Below are 27,811 nucleotides of genomic sequence, written 5' to 3'. Positions count from 1 at the left end.
CTGGCTCACGATAATTAATCCCTTTTTTCCCCCCACCTACCCCTTTTCTTTGTTGACTAATCCCCCGTAGACTTCAACCTCGTTACCATGGGAGCTGCCGGATGATTCGACGCCGGCGCCCCCACCCCAGAAGCGTACCAAGAGCTCGGAACTGTACCGCAAGCAGCACGGCCTCAGCCCGGACGATCCGATCCCGCTGGATCTGCTGCCGGTGCCCGGCCAGCACCCGTTGACGCGCGAGCGCGACCGCTCCAAGGACAAGAGCAAGCTCAGCGGCGGCGGTAGCGTCCTGGACTTTGAGCACCGGGACCGCGATCGCAGCCTGGAGCTGCGCGAATCGCTGCTCGGGCAGGCGCTCGAAGGTGGACCCACCCTATCCGTGCCATCGGTGAGTAGTTTGAGGGAGGGTTCAGAGGTGGGAAAGTTCGCCTCACGTAGAAATTCTACTCGCGATGCAAATTCTCAGCTTTGTTTACAAGTTTTTGGGCAGATTTTCTGATTTTCAATGTTAAAATTTGAAACTTTTGTGAAATTTTCTTTTCAATAAAAGTTAAATTTCAAAATTTTAAATTCAATTTTTTGAAAAGGTCATAAAATAGATTATTTTCCTTATGCTGCCAAATTATCATTTTTTTAATATGTTTATTGATAAGATCAGAAAATTTCCCAGTAATTTCCATTTTTAACATTAAAAATCGGACCAATAGTTATAGCGAGATATCGTTGCCTGAAAATTACAGGCTTATTACGTGACACTTAGACATGTTTATTTTCATCGATTCGAATTCTTTGTGAGGCTGTTTCTAGGAATCTAATTGCCCGTTTTCCAAAGTTCCATAGAGAAAATTATAGGAAGTTTTTCCAGCCTTTGAAAAATATTTCTCAAGAGGTGTTTTTCTTTCAAGAATTGTTTTTTAATCTCAAAAAACCTGAAAAACTTTAAAATTTTTACGTAAAAGTACATTTTTTTCAAAAAAATCATTGTAAAGTAGTTTTCGATTGCAAATTCGGGTTTGCTTTGAAAAATTATTTTTAATAATTTAAAATTTATGATATCTCCTAATCCAGATGCTCTATCACGTACTACACAGAAAAAAAAAATCATGGTAATATTACATCTGGAAAGGGGTACATTTTTTATGTCAGAAAAAATGTGTAATTTTACCTCAGAAAATGTTTAATTTTACCACTTTTCTGTTGTAATGTCGCTTTTTCAGTCTAAATCGAGGTAAAATTACATCATAAAAAAGAAAAATATTCCACCTTCCAAATTTAAACAATTTTTTACTGCGTATGGCTCAAAAGATGTATTTTTAAGTCCACAAAAATATATAAAAAATCGAAAAAAGGGGGATTGGAAGATGGCGGTCGAGTTGGACGCATGCCGTGTGGCACCGGTTTGTTTTTTAGATTTTTATAGTGTTAGGTTTACGAAACGGGTTGTTAAAGTGGTCGAGTCGTCGCGAGTGATCATTGCCTTACGAGTAAAGGTGAAATTTACTGAAAAAGTTGTGAAAAATGGATTTTTCACTTGATTTGTTCCACAAGAAGAGCAGTCAAAAGTATCCTGCAGTGGCGTTCTGCCCTCCGGAAGGGGTTATAAATGTGTGTGTGACGGGTTTGGTCCGACTGGTGTGAGTGTGTAGTGAGTTTGGCGTCTAGCGCCGACTGCATGAGAGAGAGAAAGAGAGTAGCGAATGATGTTCGTGATGCCGTGGAAACATGTTTCTGTGTGTCCGAAAATTGGCGAAAAGTGGACCGATTTGTCGTGGAAGCGGATTCAACGCGGGAGTGCTTCAGACGGCTAGATCCATGTCTTCGTTCCGCCCGGACGGCAGACTAGCGGCCGGGTCGACGATTGAAGCAGCAGCAGGCAGAAGCGGGTGAGCAAGTTCCAATAAGAACATTTTTTAAGGTGTGAATGAGTATGCGTGTGTAGGTGAGCGAATGAAATTGAGCCGAAACAACTTATCTAGATGACTTTTGATTAGGGGAGCGGTGCCATGTTTTGGGTGCTGACAAATTTACGAACGGTTTTTCGTAGTATGTTGAAATTACCAATGTTTTAGAATGTTTCGGCTTAATTGAGAATGTTCGTGTGAGTGTATCCGTTTATTTTTGTTTTCATTTAAAAAAATGTTTTTTCAGCTAACATGAATGAGTTTGGATTTAAACAGTTTTATAAATTTCGGTTTAATTCTAGCTTTCGGTTGTTTCGATTCGGTTCGCGATCGTTCAAATAAAGCGTTTGCTCTAAAATTTCGCTAATTTTAACGGTGATTCAGGTTTTTCACAGCCGGCTGTCTAAGACTGAATCGAATCGATTACGGATAACCGGGCCAAGCGGTAGCTTTGCAGGATTGATCGTGAGTTTTGCGTCTTATTTCAGGCTTAGAGTGATAAAATCACGCCGCCGGTTGAGTTTGTCGATGTGGTTTTGTTCAAATAATCTGTTAATTCCACTAAAAAGAGTCCGTTTTGCGATGCCTGTCCATCGGGTCGCATGTTTTTTTTTCGCGTCGTTTGTCGTCTCGAAATTACCTTTTAGCTTTATAGCTCGTAAAGCACGGTGAAAAATATTGTTTCAACGCGTTCAAGTCCTTCAGATATCATCATAACTCATCAATAATTAATTGGTCGCTCATCTTATAATAATTTAAAAGTATAAATAGTCTCAGGTCAACTCTACGTAAATATGTTACGCTGAGTATAATATTTCACCTTTTAATTACACATAATTTTGATTCTATCTTTCCGCAGCCGGCTGTCTAAGATTGAATCATTTATGCTAAACTCAACAGCAAATAACCGGGAATAGTCTCATCCGCATCATCCGATTGTTTGCCTTGAGAATACACAATACATCACCCTATTAAACGAAATTCATTGATTATTGGGCCACATCATCATCCTCTATGATGAATCCTGGCCATTACCCTTTCCCACTAACAAAATCCCAAGTAGAAGTAGTTTTCCGGCACACGCGGGGGTGTGGATATCGTATAGAACCCACCCTTGGTAGCAGCCTGTGCTAACTAACATTCCCGTCCCATCCCCTCGAGATCTACAAACTGACATGGCGGGCGCCGTTGGTGGCCAACGACTGTTTCCTATTCGCACCGGCTCTAGTTTTGATGATCGTGATGTTTTATCTTTTCAGCGCATTCTTGCATGCTGTTGATAAGGGAAACATCATTTGATCGTTGAAGCGTATGACCGGATGTGTTGATAGGATATTACGGTCCTGTTCAGCAACGGAGAAGGACAACCATGGGTCGTCTCTCATGCTCATGCTCATGCTCATATAAAAAATCGAAAATTTATAAACATATTTTTTTTGGGATTCAGCTTTTATTCATAATAAGTTAAATAAAAAAATATATTGTTTTTTTCCGTGCAAATGTTGAAGTCCCAATAATAACCTACAACTTTGTCGAAGATACCAAAATCGATCAGAAATACTTTTCTCAAGATACAAAATTTTATACATTTACATACCTATTTCGTATGACCAGTCTCCAAAATTGTATGCAGACTTGAATGGAAAAACAAATGATGCAAAATTACTTCTTTTGACATAGGAAACGCACAAAGTTTCATCCAAACTAAAACAATAAAAATAAAAGTCAGAGATGGAAAAACTCGCCTCACTTAGAATTTCTCCTCTCGACGCAAATTCTCAGCTTTGTATACAAGTTTTCAGGCAGAGTTGAAAAAAAAAAAAACCTTCTACGAGGTTTGTGACCAGAGGTGAAAAAACACCCATTGAAATAAAAATGACCATCGCGATGCAATTTTTCAAACGGGCAGAGGTGGAAAAAATTGCAGCGCGATGGAAACTTCAAGCTTGTTTGTCTCGCGTTACAAATCAACAGCCCTGTTGGCAAATTTTTGAAAAAAAAGTGGAAAAAAATGCATCGCGTTGAAATTAATTAGTTTTGTTAACGAGTTTTCGAACAGAGGTGGAAAAGTTCAAAACTCCATCGCGATCCACCTGAACTCAAATGACCTTTGATCCTCCTTTCCTCCTACAGAAACATCCCGATCTGTCGTCGCTGCAGGCCATGGCCAGCGGGGAGGACTCCAACAGCAGCGATACCGCGGCCTCCGACCACGGGGACGACATCGAGGGCATGAACGGAAACGTCGAGCACACGCGGCCCTCGTTCCCCTTCCTCGGACTGCAGGGCATTCCCGGCCTGATACCGGGGCCCTCCGGCATGCACGGGGACAACTTTGGTGAGTGCGCGCTGCCTGTTTTTTTGATTTTTCGCTACAACTATCTTTAGTTTAGTTTCCAAAAGCCTACCTCCCCTTTTTTTAAAACCACTAATACGTTTTGATTTAGTTACCTCCCTCCGAACAAATTCGAGTAGTTGGTTTGAGTTGATTACTGGATTGATTTTATATTTTATTTTTCTTCGACTAATACCTTTAGATAATATCAAGAGTGTTGCCTTTGTTAGATTTTCCGATCAATTTTGAACAAACGAAAATGTCCGTACACACTTTGCCGATTGGAAACCGTTTGAAGTGTTTTATCTTAGAAAAGTAGGTCGTTCCGAATCGATTTGAATAACCACCGCCCTTCGATGACAATTGAACCCAAATATCACACTAATCTACCAAAGTGCTTCCCCAAACAAAAATCCCACTCTATTACTTGAAATATGACCGCAAATTACTGTGAAATAACCCCCTTCTTCCGCGAGAGAAAAAAAAGCAACTCTCTCACTCGCGTTCCAGCCCGAAAATATACCGCATATAATCCCTCATTAGGCGTTGAACTTAATTTGGCACTCGTAAAAAACGAGCCAAGCCTAAGTAAGACGAAAAATAACTTAATTCAACGCCACCCCTTAAGTCCTGGCGCGGAAGAAAAATCCTCCGAACCAAGCCAAAGTGGAAAGAAAAATAAACATCACTTCCCATTTTCGTCGTCCTCCACCCCAAGTTGGTTGAGTTCCGAGAAAAAAAAAGGACGATGGCCATTCTCATTTTAAAGAAAAATCATCGCCTGTCCGTCCGATTGCGCCCCCCTCGTCCTTCCTTGCTTTCAACACACAGCAAAGGATAAGCCGAGCCGAAAAGGAAGAGGCCAGTAGGACACATCGATGCCTCATTTTTCTTGCGTGTTATGATCGTGGGAAGGGGGCTGCCTCCTAAGTCCTGTTTTTTTAAAGGGCGCACAGTGGGGCGTTTAAAGGGGATTGTGGGCAGAATTTTGAAGACATTTGACAATGTCAACAAAATTTATGTAAGAATTTTAAAATGGATTCTACAATTAGCCCCTTGTTATTGAATTCACTTTTTTATTTTTATTTTTTAAGAAGTCTCTTTGAATTCTTCGAAACGCCCCTTTCATACGTTTTCATGTTATGTCTGAAATTGTCTAAAATTCAATCAAATTTTGATTTAAAAAATGTATTAACCGCGAAGCGCCCCTTTTACTCCAAACCATCATTTCACATGCTTTATTGGAAAGGGCGCTTTCAATCAATATTTTAAAAGTTTATGCTGTGAAAGTCATTGAAATGAATAATTGCAGTAAGAATACTTATCAAACACCAACCTTTCAATGCAATGCGCCCTTTTCATACAGAATTTATATTTTGGCAAAGGTTATTGTAAAGGGCGTTTATGGTGAATTTGTAAAAAATGCTAGAAATTGTATACAAAAAAATGTATGGAGCAGGGTTGTTAAAATATCAAAATTTCAGCTCTCAGCAACTACAATTATCTCGCCTGAATATTCATGCCTCAAATACAACTGCTCTTCTCTCTTCATTGAAACTCTCAGCGCCGAACATAGCCGAACACGTTTTCGTGTTTACCCACTCGCGATTGACATTTTCCTTTTCTCTCTCATTCTCGCTTCCACGAACATCCTACCGCAACAGCGTTTAACCACAAAAGCCGCCACAAAACCAATTTTGCAAACGCAGTTTGAAGGGGCGTCATGCGTGGTCGGCTCCTAATCGCCCTCTCGCGTTCTCTCATTGCAGTTTTCGGAGAGATTGAGAGACTCAGCGGTGAGAGCGCATAGTCGAGGAAAAGGGAAGGAGTGATAGAGAGAGAATGGCATCGCTGGGAATCACGAGACATAAGAAGAGATCTCACAAGCTATAGGGGAGAGTGGGGAGACTTGATCCCCGGGGACACTTGATCCCAAGCCTGTATGTCGTCAGCATGTGGGTAAAACAATTAGCTTTGTTCTAGAAAGTTGTGCGAAATTAACTAAAACTCATTGTAGAAAACAAAGCAAAAAATAAAAAAATGTTTAGATTAAGTTACACATATTTTTCTAAAACGAGCTGCAAAAAACTTCCAAGAGATCTTTTTTTCTTTTTTTGATATGCATAGAAAACACTAAAAAATTATTCAAAAAAATATTTTTTATATATGAATTGTTTGATAAACTTATCAACTCCAAAACCCTTACGCATTTGATGTTAAATTTATCGTCATACTATTTTTACAATCAATTGTTTAAAAAAGTGCGTTTAGGGAGACTTGATCCCTGCATTTTTACAGTCACTGGAATCAGCCTCAAGATTAATTAATTGGACTGGGTTTTCATACATAGTTTCCTTTAGTATAGTTGTACATAACTTACTGCATTTTGAACCTTTTTTCAAAAGTTTTGTAAACAAAAATTTCCAGCTTTTGTAAACATGCTTAATTTTGGTCTAAAAAATAATATTTTAAGTTTTTAAATATTTTACATACTAAACTTGTTATATTTTGAACACAAACGTACAGGTTTTATGTGAAATTGCTGTAACTTATAGAAAATTAAAAGTTTGGATGAATATGAAACATTTTGCTTAAGATTTCTTCAAAATGTTGAAAGGGGGATCAAGTTAGCCCTAACATTTTCAAAATGCCGGTTTAAAATATTTTTTTTAAACGCTTGGCATGATTCGAAGAGTTTATCTGATGAAATACCCTTATTAGCCAAACATAGATGAATGTTTAAGCTTTCAATTCATGCAAAAAGTTTCTAGTTTTGTGAGAAATTGACAGAGTTATGTGCGATACAAAAAAAGGGGATCAAGTCTCCCCACTCTCCCCTAGTGACGGCCGCTATACTCTCGGATATTTTTGGTGCAGAGATAATCTATTGATAGCTTTTCTATCACTCTTTTGCAACACTGGTATGGAGTACTACATTTTCATCACTCTTGAGGGTGATTCCAATCAGCACTGAGAATGTTTTTCAAATGAATATAGTTAGATTAAAAAAAATCTTCGATGCGCCCCTTTTTTCACTGTATTCATATTTTGACTGCGTTTCTAGTAAAGGGCGTTGAAATTGAAAAAGAATAAGGTTATTGAATAAAAAATTTTGATTACAAAAAAAGGTTGATGCTCATACGCCCCTTTTATCTCAAGCCAGAATTTTACCAATCAGTACTACGAAATATAATACAAAACATGTTGTTTTCAATTTAAGCATCCTTTTTTAATACTGAATTGATATTTTGACAGAAGATTATTGAAAAAAGCGTTCGAGAGAAACCAGCGAAAAAAAAAACAAATAATTATATTTATTTATTTGAAAACCCCTGATTAGAAAATTTAATTGACTTTAACTAGGTTCGGTGCAAAGGGCGCTTCCAATCAAAATTATGGAAGCCGATAAAAAAGGCATTCAAAGGGCACAGCAAAACTAAAATTTGAGCAGTGATAAAAGATTTGCTTGAACAACGACATTCAATATTTTTTAGAAAAGGGCGCTTCTGATTGAACTATCAAAAAATCATAAACCACCCGAAGTTGACTCATTACAGACCAACATTTTTTGAGAAAAACTTGAAAGGGTTAAAATTTTCAAAAGAAACCTTAATTTTAAAGATTCTCAATTTTTAACCAACTTTCTCACCTACTATGCCACGAAAGCATAACAAAATATGACCTCTCACCCCGCCTTCCTCGCTGAAAAAGCCGGTCGCAAGAATGCGTTGTGAGTGTTTTTCCCAAGGATTTCCACCACAACCCTCTCACTCTCTATCGGCCGCCCGATTTTCACGATTTTTTGTCTCCTTGCTTTTTTTGACGCTACCAGAGAGCAGAATCACGAGAGTGAATCGTCCCCAGCCTGCGATAAGAGACGAACGAACCGAAGGAATGAAAAGAATCTCCTATATAGATTTAGGTCCATCGATGATGATAATGATGATGCGTCCCCACACTTGGGGTTCCGCCGTCGGAGTGAAGAAAAAGGACCAAGAATCCTGACGATTCAGTCAGTCAAAGCTCGACGAAGATGGCATTGTTGATGGTGGTCTTCTTCTTTTTTGCTTTTTTCAAAGAACTGGACCAGAATTGGAAATCGGTTTGATTTGAGTTGGACCGGGGGTTTCCCACATTTTCCGAGAGGGAAACCCCCCACCGGAAGAAAACGGAGGCGAAAGGAGTGTTATATAAACAACATACATTTAATTTTATGTGGAGATTTTTTTACGCCCCGACTTCCCTTCTTCTCGTTAAAATGCGTACCAGAGAGGGCGGAAAGGGCCAACCGACGAAAAAAGAAAAGAAGAACCCAGAAAGGATTTGGACGTGTATGAACGCGCCGCGGTCCTTGTCCGGCACGGAAGCGAATCTTTTTTCCGGCTATCTCCATTTTCATTTCGGACCAAGATTGAAAGTTTTTTCGTCTTATCTGGTCGGTCGTTCTTTCATGAAAAGGAAATTTTCCAGTATTGAATATTACTTTTTTTCTTCTTAAGACTACACTTGAGAAAACGTGTGTGTTGGTGTGAGCCTTGTGGTGGACCTCCGGGTTTTGTTTGTTCCCTCGAAGGGTTGGCCATTTCTTCGGTGGGTTGCTTTTCCCGCCACACAATATGTTGCCGGGTACTTTGGGCCGTCGGAGGACGAACAAAAAAAACATCCGGAAAACTCTTGCCATTACGCCAGTGACTTTTTTGCGATAAAATTTAGAATCGGGCTTTTTCACATTTTTTTTTCGGACACGAAGAATGATCGTTCGAGCGAGCAAGATTGAATTGGCAAGCTGTGGCCATCAGAATTCAGCCCACATGGGCTGGCGGGTAAAAAAAGAGAGGGTTCCCCACCCGTTACGGAATCAAATCAAGCAAGATGGGAATCTACGCTTGCCGAAGAGATCGCGAAATGTGAACTTTTTAACCCGAGATGGGTCAAACTTCATCTACGATGCAATCAATGGATGGGTTTGAGGTTTTTCTGAATGAATTCGTTTTTTAAGTGGTGCTGTAGAAATGATAAGATGGAATGAATTTGACTTGAAACGTCTTCAATTGATCTTAATTTTCCTGAAAAATAAGTTTCAACCAACTATATTTAATTCCAAAAATTCAAATTTCATAACTTGTTCCAGCTGAAAACTTTTATTTTTTTCCAATATTCCTCTACAAAAATCATCTACACAGCGTCAGAAAAAACTGTGTGTTTTGTAATTTTATTTCAAAAGGTATGTAAATTTACATATCTTTGTGTGTAATTTCACTTTCTCCATATATATGCTAAAAACATCTATAGGAAGTAAATTTCTCAGGTTCGAAAAAATGTAATTTTACTCAAAAAACCATGTAAATTTACATCTCTTTGTGTAAGCTAATACTTAATTTGACTTCCTCTTCCCAAACCCAAAAAAAACAACGTAACAAAAGTCAAAACTTCCAACTGCACAATTTGACGTCAAGGCGTATTACCCAATCCCAATTCGGAGGGAGGAGGTCGACTCCATCGTTCTCAAACTTCATCACGATTACGCAAGTAAAATTGCTTTATTACGCAACCTGTCGGCGGCGCGGCCAGGAAATCGCCGCTCCCTTGTTTGCACTACACTAGCAGGACCACCTCCACCTCACCGAAAACAATTCTCTCCTCCCCATAAACCAATCCGGGTCATCGTGATTGAGAAGCCCCAGCCAGCCAGCCAGCCAAACGGAATGAAAGTTTTATTTCCCGTTCCGCCACCTCTCAGCTTTTTTGGGGGGTGCCCGATTTACCTGGAAGGAACCGTAATTTTGAGTGACTTTAACTAAATTTGGGTGATTTCGACGCAAATAGTAGGCGATTAAAATTCGAAAATTGCATAACTTTTGGCGTTTTCCACTAAAAAAGCGCATTTTAGTCTAAAGCGCCCCTTTTCAGGGGCGCTCACATGTGCAGTGCACCCGGCGAGACCAGCGGAGGTGGCCACAGTTCGGGTTTTTCGGAATCGATTCCAGAAAAGATGGCGCCACCTCTTCTCAAGAAGAAACCTTTCTTTGTAAGAGGGCGCAAAGGGTGGAAGCCGCCCCTCTCAATCAGAAATTGATTCTGTATGCAAAATTTGCCCAACTACCCACGTGTGCGTGGGGGAAAGGACGTGCACGTGTGAGGCGGGGGGCTCCAGAAGAAATAAATAAACTCGATACGTGTACAGGAAAATTTACTCTAGCTGTCCATCTTCATTTTTCCCGGGGCCACTTTTGGGGAGGGCGCTTTTGCAAGGTGTTGCACACGGGGTTCGTCCACTTTTGGGACGTGATGGATCGAACACCAGATGGTGTTCGCTCTTTGCGGCGAAAAAGGGGGGAATCCTGAGAGATCAAACTTCAAGACAATTGTTCTGGAGTCCATTAGAGAGCGAGAGGACGAGGTTGGTTAATCCCACGTGCTGGTGTGACCATTTTTCAAATGATTTCATTTCCAGTGTCCGAGGCCAGCCTTCGAAAGAATAACAATTGCTTTTCCAGGGCGTCATCATCCTCAGCACTCTTATGAGTCAGCAAAGGCTCAAGAAAAAAAACGGGGCGACAAAATAAAGTGAATTGCTTGATATGTGATATTCGACGGTTTCTTGGAGTTTTTCCCCTCACCCGGCAAATCCTTCCCCTAAAAAAACGGGTGAAAATGAACCCTTCACCAGTCGTCCTCAAAAAAAGAAGGAGGCAAAAAGGATATTTCCTGTTTAAAAAAACGAGTCCTTCCCAACACATCGTCCGAGTTTCGCACAGGAAACTCTCCCTTCTTATCGAATGTCTTGAATCTTTGCTTCGATTTATCTGTGTTACGGTCAGTACACCACGTGTGAAGCTGTGTGTGGGTGGTACACTGCAAATACACAGACAGACATAGAAATGCCGAACTTCGAATTTCTTCTCGGGTGTGAATGCCAAGAAAGTGCCCAACCCTTCGGTAAGGCGCCCCTCATAGCGCCCCGTACAAAAAAAAAGACGGGTCCAAGGAGATAAAACACTCCGGAAAAACCGACCAATACCAATCAATAGCGGACACACAGGCGCGCACACACATGGGCAGGGAAAACTTGCAAAGTATTGTTGTTTTTTGCAGTACCTAGCACGTTTTCGAGCCACATGACCAAAGATAAACGCCTGAAGAAAGTACGGTGAACTTTTGGTTTGAGTACAATTTGAGGGAGAAAGCATCGAGAGGAAAGGATTTTCCAAACGGTTGTCATGCATTTTCATGACCACTTAATGTTAGTTCGATTTAGTTTTTAAAGCAGCGACAAAATCATAATAGAACTGAAATTTCTTCACATTTCATGACTTAAGGGGCGCTTACACATTATCTGTGGGGCGCCGCTTAAAATATTTTTGAAAGTTTTGTTTTACTTTCAAAAAGGTTTTAGTAGTTTGAACAGCGCTTTTAACTTTAAAAAAATAACAGATTTCTAATGCATAGGGGCGCTAGCAAGAAATCAAAAGGGCGCTTCCGATAAATATCTGAAAAAAATGCAAGTTTTTTTTCGTTTACAAAATTCTAGGTCAGGACAATTCTTGAATAAAGCTTCAAAGGTAATGTGTAAAAATATTTTCAAGGGCGACAACAAAAATGAAAAGGGCGTATCATGATTTTTACCAATCCGATTAATATGAGGGGCGCTTAACATATTTGTGTAGTTTCAAATTGGTTTTAGAATTTTGAAACCTGTTTTCAACAAATTTTAATGGATAACTTATTTTTTGGGGGCGCTTACAGTGTATTGTAGAACACAAATGGAAATCAATTTGAAAAAAGGCGTTTTCTATTTGTGTTATCTGAGTTGGATAGTTGAAGCTTTTTTACAATGTCTAAAAATAGCAAGTGCGAGTTTAGACTGCGGTGTAATTTCAATCCAATCGCAACCATAACGCACATTATTTATGAACATTACCCACATTAAAACTAGCAATATGTATCAAATGTCATGAAATGGCACAAAATTAACTCACGCACTCGCTCAAACTACCGCTGTCAGAAGAATGAAGAGCTGGTGAACAAATCATGGCGCGCACAAACATAATTGCCTCCTAACCACCCACTTTGCCGCCCCCTTCCAAAATCCTCGCGAATAGTCATTAAATTTACCCTTATTACAAACCCTGTGTATGTGTGAGCGTACGTGTCATGTGCCGAAGCGCTAGGAATTAAATGGAAAGCGATATTAAAATGTGTGTTTTAATAATAACACTAATAACGATATGACATGATGTGTTCGAAGGAGATTTCGAGAGGGGTGAGGAGGGGGCGTTTCAGTTAGAATATAATGGCTTGAAACCCCAAACCCACTTACACGCGCACACACACTAAGCCAATTTTAACATACTGGTGTAACGTCAACCCACTGATTTTGGGTGGGGGGGCGCCTCGCCCCCATACAGGAGAAAGGGGCGCTCACGAGGGCGTAATGTCACATTGATTGACCGGAAAGCCCCAGTCTCCCTCGCGGGTGAAAATTTGCGGTCAAAGTAATGCAATAACGGAGCCGCCCCCCCACCTCCACCGAGTGCTACACTAATACTGTCATTTTCACCATATGTGCGATGTGAATTTGCACAGCATTTACATAATTAAAATTATTATTTTGATTAGAAAATTTCATTCGCTGACTGTTTGTGCGGTGCCTTTTTTTTCTCGCTTGATTCAATCCTGTTGATTTTCCTGGTGGCTTGACACCTAATTCAGGACCGGCAGCGCCCCTCGCCGCTAAGCGCCCCCTCCGCCCCCGGGAAATCACCGAACCTTGTTACGCGCAATAATAATTACGCTAATGGCATCGAAACACATTGCGCGAAAAGCGCCTCTCCACGTGTGTGCGTGTGTGATGCTCTATATTAGCCCTGTAATGATACAATATTGACAGTAGTGTGTTTTTCCGAAATTTTTCCCCCGCAACGCCCCGCTTCGCGCCCCCTTCTTCAAAAAACCAACAGAGTATCAATAATTGACACTAATGGAATCGGTGATTCAAAATTATTGTCACCTGGCTCGTGTGGCGTGTTGTTTCTAATGCTTCAAAAAGGGGGCGGAAGGGCGGGGACCGGAAATGCATCATTGCAGCGTAACAGAAAAAAAAAGTCCTTGCACTTTCCAATTACATGCAGAATAATTAGCTTTAGCACCTGGAGCGATGAAAATGGCGCCAACCAAATCAAACATTTGTTGACGCCCTTCGGGGGGCGCAGGGTGCGTTTTAGAATGTAAAAAGAGTGGAGCTTTGGTGAAATAAATATTGGCACTGCGGCCAGATTTATTTACCTCGCTGGTCCCGGGCTAATTATGGGTGAAATAACAAATTAGATACCGCACACGGCGTGTGATAACAAAGCAGGTCAACCGAAACCCGGGGTTTAATCAAATGATGGGAAAACTGATGAGATCAAAATTGCTTTTTTGATACTTGGGGCGCTTCCAGTGAAATCACTTTTGCAACGTCAATTTTGGTACGGGTTGCCTAAAAAACGCGTAAATTATTTGATTTTAAATCACTACATTTTAGAACGTCAAAACTTTCCAAAGGGCGCATCTCATGAAAATAATTTTGAGGGGCGCTTACAGAGAAACTTAAATTTTTTGATTAGAAATTTGGTATTCAGAAATGTTTGAAATCATGAAATTTTTAGAGAAATCATTAAGTTTTAGTGCGTTACAACACTCAAAAGGGCGCTTAAAAAGAATCATTAAGGGCGCTCATAGAAAAACTGCTTTGTTTCTTAGAAAATCTTGAAAATTATGAAAATAATCTATTTCACATAGTTTGAGGGCACAAGCAGCACCCCACAACATTGTTGCAAGTGTGGCTTTTCCAAGAAAATCAATGCATTTGCTTCAAAGTGATTGCTGCAAAACCACAACGCCATTTGTTCAAGCTTGATTGTCCAATCAACAAGTCTGGCTTTCTTTGATGTCACCGCACCCCTTGTATCGACCACCAAAATGGGGCAAAGTTCACCGGGTGCGTTCATTTTTGCGGCAATTTTGCAACAAAATCATAACTTTTTTTGTTTGAAACTTCAAGAGGTTATGAGATTAAGTCATTCCAGGGCGCTTTCCAGGAAACAATGTTGCAAAATTGCGGACATTTTTCCAAGAAAATTGTTGCGATTTGTCAAACACAACCGGAATTGCGTAAAAGCCACAACAAAATTAAGCCAAGTGTGATTGACCAATCAACAGGTTCAATTTTTCCTTTTGATGTTGCCGCCGCCCCCTTTCGGGAAAAAGTGTCCCTCCCTCTAACTGGGAAGGGGACCAAAGTTTACCGATTGCGCTCATTTTTGCGGCATTTGTTGCATAATTTACAACGCCAATCGCCGATAGTTTGCCGAGTTCAACGTCGGTTGATGGCGCTGAAAATTTGATGACCTTTCTGGGAAATGTTTGATTTTTGCACAACCGTTTGTGTGGGGGGGAAGCCTTAGAAAAACACTAGGTTTTCTCGAAATTGGCTTACCGATAGCAAATCTCGACTAATTTGATGGAATATTACGTGATTAGAAATTTCCTAGAATCTTGCTGGTTCCCTCCAGGGAGGCAATCATTCAATTTAAGAAATTTAAATCAGCAAATTTGTGTCGATCCGAGCCTCGTGGACCAGAGTGCCGATATTATTATTACATTATAATTATTTCGCAGTAAAGACATTTTCCTTTTTCGTAATGCTGTGTGTGCGAATATCCTTTTTGCCCCGCACACCAAAACTAAACTAACATTATGAAACACGAGGGATTGGTCTGCCACTCGAATTATGGCTGTGTGTCTACTCTTGCGAGGACACAGTTGGAATTTTGCTTTACATTTTGTGATTTACGTAAAATTCCGAGTTACATCAATTTCCATGTAAGATTACGTTTTCGCGCGATTTTTTTTCATGTTTTTGTTGGTTTCATAATCGTAAGAAAGTAAATCGATTAGTCAATTTGTGCGAAAAGGCAAAAACTTATCTTGCAGCATCACGCAAATCTCTGATTTACATCAATTTGCATGTAAAATTACATTTTCAAAAAACCTGGCTTATGTAAACAATTTTGGCAAATTTTACTAACGAAAACAAGTTATTTAATTGTGATAACATTTTTTCCGCAAAACCAGCAAAAAAAAATTTACATGAAATCACATGTACATAAATCTACTATTTTTCTCACTGTGCCCCTCAAGAACGGCCACTACGACAAGGACGACGAGGGAGCAGGCGAAATTTATGAAAACGATCCATATTACATAAAGCATTGATGATAATCATAACAATAGGCCGGCAGGCAGGGACATTACGCACACATCGAGAAGCAGCAGCACCAGAGAGGGGGTGGGGTAGTTTTACGTGCGAAGAAAAAGGGGTGAAATTGCATGAAAGTAAAATAATATGTTTCACATCTCTCTAGTTGGGTGGGTGGGCGTTTGTGTGTGTCTCGCAACCTAGGAGACAGTTTTCCGAGGAAAACTAGAGGGACTTGCGTACACACACTCGTAAAATGGGGGATATTAATACATTTATGATGAGGGAAGATTATTTAAATTATGGCACAACCGAGCAGTTTTGCTCGATGAAATTTGTATTAATTTAATATGGAATGAAAACTGTCTTGCAAGACAGTGCTATCTTTTAAGGGGTAGCAGCCGCACCAAATGTGAAGGGGGTGCTTTTGAAGGATTTTGTTTGATGACCCAGAGGGATGGTGGCCGAGTCTCGTGTTGACGGCTGTAGAACATCTCGTCGTCGTCATCATGTTCTCCTCTGCGCTGAACAACGACAAAGTTCTCCGCTGTACGAGGGATCACTTGATGTGAACTTTTTCCTCTTCTCCGAAAACACAAATAGTTCACATTTTGACATGCTAAATAATGGACGTGTGTGTGGAAAAGTTTTGCTTCTTGTGTCCACTACTGGAAGGGGGTGTCGGCAGTGGTCCTTGCCCATTTTCAGAATAAGGGTATTGTATAATTTGACCCCTTCCCCTCCCTCTGACCACCAACATTCCTCCCGGGGCCAGCACTGCTATGTTTGTATATTTACATACATTTCTTCTTACATTATAATTATATTTTCGGACAACTGAGGGTTTTTCATTAAAACTAGCCCCCCTCCACCCCCGAACCCCGAAGGGTCCTCCCCGGAGAAGCCCATAAAGAAACTATACGACGGCCCGGTTTCTGTTTGTTTAGATAAGGCTTTTTTGATGGAATAGCCCTTTTCTTACCGCCGACATCAGTCTCAGCTTTTCTGGAGGGAAACCCGTGTTTCATCTAAGTGAGTAAGTGTATTTTAAAATACACCTCCCCCTTCCCTAAAGGTTCTGGACATTGGTTTTAAGGGTTTTCTGTGTTTATTTTTGGCCTCTTTACTTTTCGTACTTCAGAAACTGTTCAGAAATCCTAAACGTGATTTACTTGAATTTCTATGTAAAATTACATGCACCCTTTTACGTTGATTTGAGTTCAAATCAAAGTAAGTTTAAGTTATTACAAAAAAATACTAAAATTTAATTTTACATGAAATCCCATGTAATTTTACATTTTTCTCCGTGCACGCCCAAAACTGACCAAGAAACCGAGCGAAAGTATGGCAAATATGTTTCCAGTTGTCCGGACATATGCGAGCGCCTCCAAACTTGTGCCGACCTTCTCGGGACCTTCTCGAGCCCCGGGAAGAAGATGTTCCGAAAACTGTGTCCGGTCAGTACCTCTCCTCAGCAGCAGCAGCTGCCGCTCGACCATTATTATTAGATTGAAGGAGCTGCTGGGAAAGGATTAATTTTCCTTTTTCACTTTTCAGCAGATGACCTCCCTCAGCCCTTTTTTCGAAAGTGGTAGGGGCTCTGAACAACTTGAAGAAAATCGCTCAACCAGAATCGACCACAGAGACGCACTAAAAACTTTCGCTCTGTGCAAACAACGCAAAATCTTCTCCAGGGGGAGAGGTCCAGCCGGGGCCTCTTATCCTGAGTAAATTTAATATAAATTAATCTATTCATCGTGAAGGAGCGGGGTGGGCGGATTCAAAACTACTTTCCGAACCGATATCTCGGTCTTGACCGAAAAGTTCTTTGCTTTGTGATGAGGGGAGGGGTTCGAAATAGTTTCCATCTCGTGTAGGCGGTTTGCACATGTTTACAAATTAAAACAAATTAAAATTTGTCTTATTAAATGGCAGCTCGAGGGATTCGTCGTCAACGCCGCTGACTGTGGTTGATTGGGACATGGGTCGAGGGGGAAAGTTTCTTGGCAAACAAATTGATTAAAAATAATTTGAAGTTTGTTGGAAACTAGGAGACTCGAGAGAAGTTACAAAAACGGCATTTTTTTTTTGGGAGATTGTAAACTAACATAAAAGTTTAGTATACATTTTTGAAATGTATTTTGATTGATTTGTGGATTGTTTTGAAAATTTGTGAAACTGTCACTTTTTGTAGCCCATAATTAGCTATTAAATTACTGAAAAACATAAACTGTTTAAGTTTTTTTTTTACTAATAACCTGAATGACCTAAATTTTAGGTCATCGGGCATTTTCAGATTTTTAAATTTACTTACTCTACTTTACATGAAAATTACAATTTATCCTTGTCTATGGCAATTAAAGAAGTTGGCCGGCGTCAGGTTTCAATGACCCAAATTTAAGGTCATTGGACATGTTTTCTCCATTAAAATTCCAATCAATTTCCAGACTTTTTAATGTAGGAAATGTTAGGTTATCCTTGTCTATGACATTAGATAGAGTTGGCTGGCGTCAGCTTGCAATGACCTAAATTTTAGGTCATTGGACATTTTTGGCCATTAAATTTCCAGACGTTTTAACGTGGAAATTTTTAAGGTTATCCTTGTCTATAGCATTAGTTAGAGTTGGACGACGTCAAATTGCAATGACCTAAATTTTAGGTCATTGGACATTTTTCGGCCATTAAAATTACATTAAATTTGATGATGTTTTAACGTAGATAATTTTAGGTTATCCTTGTCTATGGCATAAGATAGAGTTTGCCGGCGTCAACTTGCAATGACCTAAAGTTTAGGTCATTGGACATTTTTTGGTCATTAAATTTTCTTTGGTTTGGTTTCTTTATGACAACTCGTTTTGACCACACATCTTTGCATATCTCGTTTTCTGCAAATTTACAAAGTCCCAAAAGTCAACAATCCATCACCACTTTGAAGAATTCCTCCCACCCCTCGGAGACTCCGCTGTCAATCATTTATTAAGCATCCTTAAAATGTTGTTCTTTCATCTTCATTAGCCCGAAAACCGAGTCTTATCGGAGCTGGACCGAACTGCTGCTGGTCAGCAATTATAACAACTTTCATACCTTTCGATTCCGGCCAACCTTTGGCCCGAAGAAATCCTCCCCTCGCCTCCTCAAACTGTGTGACAAGATAACTGACCAACTTCCCAAAGTGATCCCTTCAATCACTTTCTCCTTCTGGAAACCTTACCGGTCAGTTCTTAGGGCATAGGCCATCAAAAATCGGACTTTTCTGTGTGTGTGTTTGCACAAAGGATCAGATTTAACCTCCTTCCCAGCCAGAAGAAACCTGGTCCGGTGTCCGGTTTTTATCGGCCCTTGGACCGTGATTAGATGAAAGATGTTTCTGACCAGCATGTGTGCCTCTCCTTAAGAACGGGTTGATTAATGCACGGTGTGGTTTGCTGCGGGGGTGACCAAGTTCAAGGGGTTCGTCGTCCTATCTTTATCATATTTCTGGTTTCCGAAGACGGTGCTGCTGCCCGGTTCCCGTTGAATAATTAATTAGTAGAAAATTGTCTTACCTCTAAGGCGGGGTAGTGTTTGAACAGTGTGTGTGTCGGGCTTGACTTTCCCTTAAGGAAAGTGATAAATAGTTGAGACCTCCCCCGACTCCCAAGAAATGAATCTGAACTTTACAAACGGAACATTCAATAACCGGACTTACGGTCACTCTGTGTGTGTAGTTGAATTATAAATTAGTAATTTAAAGGATATTTGCAGAGGGCAACCCTCATCCACGGCATGTGGCAGATTCGGACAGTGTCCGAATGTGTGGGCGTTCGGGGTAAAAGTTCATAATTAAAAAGATTTTCTCCGGGAGCGAGGGGATTCGGCTTGTGGAAACTTTGAAATATTTACGATTCCACATGACCACCAAGACACATTCCGGAAAGGATAGCCCGTCCGGGCAGAGCATCTTGGAGATCCGGACAAGTTAAATTTTCGGCAAACCCCTTATTTATTTTTGTTTGTCCTTTTCCGGGCACTGAAGACGCTTGCGGAAAGGGGTGAAACCCAAAGTCCAATTTTGAGGAAAACCGATTCCTTTTAAATTCGACCCCCAGCCATGTGCGCCAAATGGCCGAGAGTACGAATCGATCTTTCGCTCCGGTTGTCTTGGCAGCCGGACCAAGAATCATTACTCGGTAGGTCTTCACCGGTCCCTTCCACTCCGGAATCGGTACGCCTCTGATATATCTTCATTTAATAAAATATGTGCGTCTCTAACTGTCGGTTGCCCGCCCCCCAAGAAGCGCCCTCTCAACAACCTTAGAAAAGACACACATGCCGCACAACTCTGTCCCGCCCGAGAAAGGTTTTATCAGTTCGGGAAATAAGAAGAGAGAGTCCTTTTAAAAGTTTGGCCTGGCCACCCCGCCCGGACGTAACTTGGGCAACCCCGAAAGGGGGCGCTTGGCGGGGGTGGCAAGAATAAAAATTGATAGAAAATAAATTTCCAACCAGCATCACACACACACACACTTTCTCCTGAACTCAAGAAAAACGAAACAGTTTCATATGGGAACGAGAGATGGGATCTTTCTTGAAGTTCTTGTTGTTGTTGAAAACTGGACGAGGGCATCATCTGGGAATAGCATTATTTTTAATGGTCAGCAGTCCTCCTTCGAGGAAAGGAAGGCACGCGGACATTCTGAAGAAAGAGCCGGACGCTTGTATATTTGAAATATACACACACACGCGCACACGGAATATGTTCGCCCAGATAAAGATTCGAATAACAATGGCTGTTGCGGGGGGAGGGCCCCACAGAAAACAGCACGCGTAAGGCGAAAAGAATATGAAAATATCATATGTATATTGCGGGGTGAGTTATCGGGGAACGGTTTGTGCGTAAACGACAGTGAGATGGACCCTTAAGGTGGGGTGGTTCCTTGAAACACTTTTCTACGACTTCGACTTGTCAAGATTTGTCGAATCCAACTCCAAATCCAACCTTCAAAATTTGCAGTGCAATGGGCGGTTAAGTGGAGTGGTCCCTTAAAACTACTCTTCAAAAGTCCCGTAAACGACATTGATGTGGACCCTTAAGAGGAGTTGTCCCTCAAAAAATGGTGTACTTTTTTTCGATCCGACTTCTACTCCGAATTCAGTTCATCAAAAAGATCCGTCAAACGACATTGATTTGGACCGTTAAGTGGAATGGTCCCTTAAAACTTTCTGACGTTTCACCACAAAATCAATCAAAGATCTCTCATGTCACAGATTATTTCGCGGATGAGAGAAAAATTGTTGGTTTTCTCTCGATTATTCTCCCTTAGTGAGTTCTTAGTGAAACTCTTTTGATAGAAATTCTTCAATAAACCATAATGCTCAAGATGTTCGCCACTTTGAAAACAACCACCCTAGTCCCGTGCTAATACACACATAGAATCAGACACACAATAACTCATGTCCATATTTCATACATTATATTTCATCTTTCATCCCTGCTCCGCCGCCACACCGGACAACGATCTTGGCCCTTCTCAACCACCCCACCCCTTCTTGTTGTTACCCAAGAAGCCAAACTTCTTCATTGAAAATATAAAAAAATACGTACCACCCCGCGCCACACACATTGTTATTCTTCCCCACCCTCTCAAATACCTCTTTTTCATATCAATAACGTGTTTTTCCCTCTTTTCCATCCTTTCCCTCGCAACCCTCAACGTCTCTTAGCAGTGTGACAGTTAGGAACCCCCCACCACCCTCAAATTTCTTTCGGACGCTTTTTTTTACGTAATCCGCACATGCAATATTCATATTTGGTATGACATAAACCACCCCCTGGGTAGGGGCGCCCCTTCCCCGTAAAAAAACTGGACACTCGCGATGAAAAGTGGTCCGCGCGGAAGAAAAACATTCAAGAAAACTGAAACTCACGCATATTTTTTTCAACGGGGCGCCACCCCACTGGTCAACAAAGCATTTGACGTTTCGCGAGGGGTGGGCAAAGTTTAAAGTTTTGTTTGTACTGGGGGCGTCCAGCCTGATTGAGTTTCGCCCCATTATCATATGAATGGACCAATCGAATGATTGATGGTTCACAATTGTCATTTTTTCCTGAAAAATCCGACGATTCATGTTTTATTGTTGATTTTTTAATGTACTCCGAAGCGGTCAGGGAAAATGTAAACAAGTCCTTCGCGTGAAGGGTGCGGGGAGCGGAAATTAAAGTCATAACTTGGCGTGGACACGCCGTAATCTGCCAAGATGACAATCGGTTGCCAGCGATTTACGACACAGTTTTGGGAGGGGGGGAAAGATATTAAATCGATGCGCCCCTTGGTTTATCGAGAGATAACATCAAAGAAGGAGCTATTTTTACGCTATATTCAGCGAACCACGTGGCTCCTTCGAGCCGGTTCACTGGCGCCAGAACCTCCGCCCTTTCGTCAGGAGGAAAGGTACCGAGACCGACCGCAGTAATTACCGGTTCCGATCCTGGATGACAGGAGGTGAAAGACGTTCAAAATTAATTAACCAAATTGTTTGTCTACACGAGGGGTGTACACATGTGCGAGCAAGCTCACTTACACAGCACAAAATTACAGGGGGAAATGTCACCCTGAAAGCATGTAATTTTACCGACTAGATTCTTTTCAGTGTACACAAAGTGTACTAATAAAAGTGACCCCCAGTCTTCCGGGGGCGCATCGCACTTTGTAATTAAATTTTATTAACATCCGAAGGGTGAGTTCGTCTTGGACGTCGTGTGACACCCCCGCCTTGGAAAGAGACAAGAAAGCTCGCGCTAATGAAAATGTCGTCTTTTCGCGATATGAGCGAAGATAAATAAGTAATGTTTTCGCTCTCAAGTGCTCAATAAAGTGCGATTAGTGAGGTTAGGTGAAAAGTGACACCCGGTGGAAATCTCGTGGCACATATTTCCCCGAGGGCGCTTGACTTGATGGTTTTGTGGGAAATTTACAGCTCGTTTAATAATCAAACGGCAATTTGAAAGTTTAAAACTGTGATTTTAACACGTTTTGCTGGATGCGCCCCTGAAAACACCCCTTAAAAATCAAAATTTACTTTTTAAGGAATCAGCATAAGCAAGACTAGTCGACAACTAAACAGCTTTTTGATTACTGTTGATGATGAAGAGAAATTGATGAAAATAGTTGGATGTGCCCCTAAAAAATATTGAAGCGCCCCTTTTCAAATTCCAAATTAACTTTTATGAGAAGCAGTTAGTTTAAAGTTAAGCGAGGTTGGTCAGCAACTGAGCACTAATGATTAATATTAAAAAATGAAAAAAAGTGAATGCGCCCCTCAAAATTCTTTAAGTGCCCTCGAAAGCGCCCTTTTTTATTATTTTTATTTTTCATTTTAGTCGAAAACTAGCTTGTTTAATCTGTAAAAATATGCAATAAAATTGTACCGTCCCCTATTCAAATCGATTTCATCGCGGAAAGCGCCCTTAAAATGCGCTCATTACGTAAAAGAACAAGGCTAATGTGGTCATTTAGTCGCATTACGGACCGACTTACTGCACTGTGTAGGGCTTCCGGCCGCGTCTTCGTCACGTGAAGGTGGTTCGCACACACTCTCTTGGACACTTTGTGTGTGTTCTATATGGTAATTTATGACTGAGCGATGCATGCTCGCAATCATTTTCTAACGTTGCCCCGATTTTGCAAAAGACACACAATTTTACAAGGCCGCCGCAGGCGTTGTTACTAGTCTCTCCCACACACGTAAACCAGTAAATGATGATAATGCCCACTAATAATGAAGCCTCAAGCTCGTCGTTATCTCCAACTACTCTAGACTGTGTACGGTGTATGTGTATGTTAGAACCGCGAAAGTATTGTGTGCAAAAAGGGGTTTTAACGAGCACACACGAGTTACAGTTTTCATTGCCAGCGACCTTTTGCCACCCACCCCATTTTCCACCCCCTCCGAATAACTGTGGGATGGGCGAGGAACTCATTCGCGATGTGTATTCACGTTTGTGCAAGGTGAGCCTCCAAAACGTGCTAACTCAATAACTAACGTTAGTTTGAGCTACCGCCTCATAGATGGCGGTGTCAAATTGTTCATTGATTGCACACAATTTTTCATTCAATTTGCATGCAACAATCTTAAAGAGGTGTTTTCGCGCTTTTATTTGTAAACTTTCAGCAAAGTTTACTATTTCAACTCGTCCTTTCCACGAATCGTCAGTCAATTTCGCCAAACAATCCACGTAATTGCCGAAAAATCAAACTGTTCAAAGCGCCGGTCCAGGTCACCGATTTCCGGCGAACTCCTCGAGGCATTGTCGCGCCAATAGGGGCATCCTCCTGCACGTGGCCGCGGGCAGCTAATTATCACTTATTGCCGGCGTTGGCGGCCAGAATTTCCCGGAAAAAGCTCCAGCCCAGCCAGCCATCAATCCAGTGTCAATTACAGACCGTAATCATCTTCAACTTATTTGGGCAAGTTGCTTCGGTAAGGCAAATGAGTTGCTGCGCGCTCCGGTTGAGATAAATGAATTAATTTCGAATTTGGCTAAAAGGCGTCGTCGTCGGCGACGCGCGATAGCTGGATCGATTCGCGATTTCGAAAATGTGCATAGTAGAAACTTAAACAACTTTTGATAGTTTGAGCTAGCGCCCCATAGATGGCGGTGGCGAAGTTTGTATTGATCGCGTACAAAGTTGCATGCAATTTTATAAAGAGCTCATTATTTTTTTACTGTTGCAATAAATTTCACGTAACAGTGTCTCCGTGTCCCACCCCTTCGCGATAGTTGAGAAATGATCTTTGAATTGAATAAATTTTAGAGTGGAATAAATTTGCGAGTTGCCAACAAAAAAAAAGACACACGGGTTTGTCCAAATGTACTTGGGTGGTGCTTTCTTTTGCAATTCTTACGGCGGCAAAGATAGCCCCCAAAGAAAGCTATAAATCAATATGCGGATATGTTGTCCGTGTGGGTGGACGATCCCCGGGACGGAACCCGGGGGAGGAAAAACGGTTTGGTGGGTGATTTGGCGCGCCTGACGCGTCTTATGTGCTTATTATTCGGTACCATTTACCATTATTTTCCCCCGCAAAACCTCTCCGGCTGTCCTTACCCAGAAGGGAGAGTTGAGGGATTCTCGCACTTGGCAAGTGCGATGGTTAAAATGGTAAATAGTCCCCGTCCCACCGCCCTGATCCTTGCAAGCAAAGGAACCGTTCGTTGTTTACTTGAACCCACGTCCGTACGTGTACCGGACGTCCAAGACGACGGTGCCACACAAAGACACATTGAAACGAGGTCCAGGAACGAAAAAAAAATATACGGTACGAAAGATCCATCGGACAGATATATCTTTCTTTTTTTTCCTTTTTCAGTTTTACTGTATTTTTTAACAAACAACCCCTATTTCCTGACCCGGACCGACGACGACGACGAGCGTCTTATCGAAGATCCTTTACTTCAAATCCAGGGTGTTTCCAAACTCACCCTCTTGCGCCACCCCGCAATACACTAAACATCACACATGTGTTACGCCGTGTATGTGTGCACCCCTTCCACCACCCCGACACGTGGTGGTCAGAGAGAAGAGAAAAAAAATGTGCCGAAAGGAAAACACCACGTGAAGGTTTGATTCGTGTGTTATGTAAAAAGTGCGCTCTCTCTTGCTTGAACTTTTGGTGAGAATTCTCTCTTGAAATTCCTTCATGCAGCTGACCAAACTGACCATCATCCTTTCTTTTCGTTTGCCAAAAATCAAGGTGGCAATTTATCTGAAAAAAATACTAGTTCAAATATTGGTAAAAAAAAAACAAACCCAAATCGACGCGAAACTGTCAAGAACGCTTTGAATCCCGCACAATTCGCTATTTATCATTCCGTCATTCCCTCTCTTTCGCAGTAGTCGCGCTGCCAAACGTCGTTCTCGCGCAACGCTCACTTATCTCATCATGCGCTGCGACACTGAGAGAGTGAGTGCGACGCGGAAGAGAGCAACTTAGTGAGAACGGAAAATGAGCTTTATTTGGAATGTCGCTCTCTGATTTTTTTGAACGCAACTGATTTTTTTGATAAAATTTAAAAAAATATTTTTTTTAAGTGTTCACCCTGCCAAGTCGAAGATATTTTCGCCACCTTCGACCACCCTCTCATTGACGGCTGAGTACGTGATTCTCCTTTCTTTTTGCTATGGTTCAACTGGAAAAACTCTCTCTCCCAGGGAAAAACTTTGACCGCCTCGGCGGAAGAAACGTCAGAGACGAGGGGGAAGGCACTTACTCAATTCGTGTTATTTTTCTTTTCTTATTTTATTGTTGTTGATGTTACTCGGTAGTGGAAATCAACTGTTCACCACCTCGTACAGAAAAATTGGTGTGGATGAGGGGGGGAGGGGGTCAATGCGGGTGTTAATACATACAATCCTTCTTCTTCAGCATTCCTCCCTCTCCCAAACCTCCCCACGAAATGTAAGTTTATGTGCGTGTTACATTTCTCTCGGTGTCAGTTGGTCCTAATCTTCTTCCTTTTGGGGCCGAACAACTGGGTGTGTGTGGGTGTGTGTGCGAAAATAATAGAAGTAACCAGTCCAGCGGAAATGGCGATAAAAGTGCTGCTTTGGTGCAAGTAGCGGGCGCAGTACATACTTCAGCAGTTGGTATTTGGGATGAGGGGATGATTTTTGGGTTGGAATTTGGTTGGTTTGAACAAACTGACTAGTGGTCACGCGCCAGGGAGAATGAACCTAGTGCTTTGGGAAGAAAATTGATTCTTTGTTATTTTTGATCTGAACAAAAATATTTTTTCTATTTCATATTTTGTCTAATTTAGAATGTAAATTTTTATTTAAAACAACAGAGAGAGAAAAATACTCTCTCAATGCAGGAATGTGAGCACAAAACAGAACAAACATATTTTCTCTCAAATGAGAATGACCGCACAAAGCAGACTGCAAAAATGCAAGAATGCTATTTTCGTGCGAATAATAGCACAAAAGAGACTCAGCAAGCTAATTTCTCTCAATGCAAGAATGTCAACACAAAGAATGCAAAAAAATGTTCGAATGCTTTTTTCGTGTGCATGATCGCACAAAAGAGACTGTGAACTTATATAGAGGAGAAAAGCTACTCGCGACAAAATTTTGAGGCTAGGAATTTTGACAGGTATGATTTTCATAAAGTATTCACCTCCTTTTCTCTCCCACAGAAAACTGGGGACAATGTAGCTGTCAAACTAGGCCAAAACGTTAAAGTCACTCACAAAATGAACTTGGAGTGATTTGAGTTCATTTCTGACGTCACGTTTTGCTCCTCTATTGAAAACGACAGAGAGAGAAAAATACTCTCACTCAATGCAAGAATGTGAGCACAAAACAGAACAAAAATATTTTCTCCCAAGTGAGAATGGCCGCACAAAGGAGACTGCAAAAAAATGCAAGAATGCTGCTCTCGTGCGAATAATAGCACAAAAGAGACTTAGCAAATGAAAGAGAGCAAACTAATTTCTCTCAATGCAAGAATGTCAACACAAAACAGAATGCAAAAAAAAATTACGAATGCTTTTTCGTGCGATTTATAGCACAAAAGAGACAGATAAAATCGTTCGAAGTTTGATTTCGCTTGCTTTTGATTGAAATTTTGAGATTTTCAAATAATTTTCAATTCAATAACCAACAAAGAAAACCAGTACACACATTCAACTCACAAAGAAAGCACGAAAAGGTTAAGCTCTTTTCCCGCTCAACCCCCCAGAAAAATCGCCCAAACATGTAAGATGGATAATGTAAACTTTTTTCCCGCCTTCTCTCGGTGCTTTTACTTTTATTGTTTCGACGCCGCCCGGGTTCTGGTTATCTTCGGAGGATCTGTCTTTCTCTCCGGCTGCCCACCCAAATGTCCGATTTCCATCTTTCTTTTTGGAAAGGGGAAGGGCTGGGTGGGGTGCTGGTCCGCAAAAATAGAGGGAAAAAGTAACAACAACAGCACAAAATACAAGCAAACAAATAAAAAAAAGGATGCGTGTCCGTGTTTGCCCAAAACCTCCATACAGACACAGAGTTTTACACATACAGACAGAAAGAGAAGGATCCTCGTTGCAGAGTAGGAACGTCGGTATATATCATCCTTCTGGTACGCTTTTCTTATAATCGGACATGAACACAATTACTCTCTGTCGTTTCTTGCCATTATCCTTAAACTTGCGTCCTTTTTCGGACCTGGGAGGAGAAAGGAAAAGGGGGGGCTCTTCGGGGTTCACCCCGAGGAAAAGCAATCCCTCTTCGGGAGCTTCCCGGCAGCACATACAAGACAAGCTCTCATGTGTGTGATTGTGTTGGGGGGAACGAAATTTTCGATTTTCCACCG

At 41.3% G+C, this 27,811-nt stretch overlaps 1 protein-coding gene across 4 annotated transcripts in view; it reads left to right on the top strand.

The window, feature by feature from the left end:
* LOC120419661 (protein abrupt) overlaps positions 1–27,811 on the top strand; it is a 96,851-nt gene that overhangs the window by 43,736 nt on the left and 25,304 nt on the right. For all 4 annotated transcript variants that reach the window (XM_039582424.2, XM_039582423.2, XM_039582421.2 and 1 more), the window contains exons 6-7: positions 71–388; positions 4,035–4,239. In XM_039582424.2, coding sequence (XP_039438358.1) covers positions 71–388; positions 4,035–4,239 — 523 coding nt within the window. The remainder of the gene's footprint in view (positions 1–70; positions 389–4,034; positions 4,240–27,811) is intronic.

This window comes from Culex pipiens, chromosome 2, assembly GCF_016801865.2.
Source record: "Culex pipiens pallens isolate TS chromosome 2, TS_CPP_V2, whole genome shotgun sequence".
NCBI lineage: Eukaryota > Metazoa > Arthropoda > Insecta > Diptera > Culicidae > Culex > Culex pipiens.
Note: the sequence above shows the minus strand (reverse complement) of the source record. Positions and strands in the feature narration are given on the sequence as shown.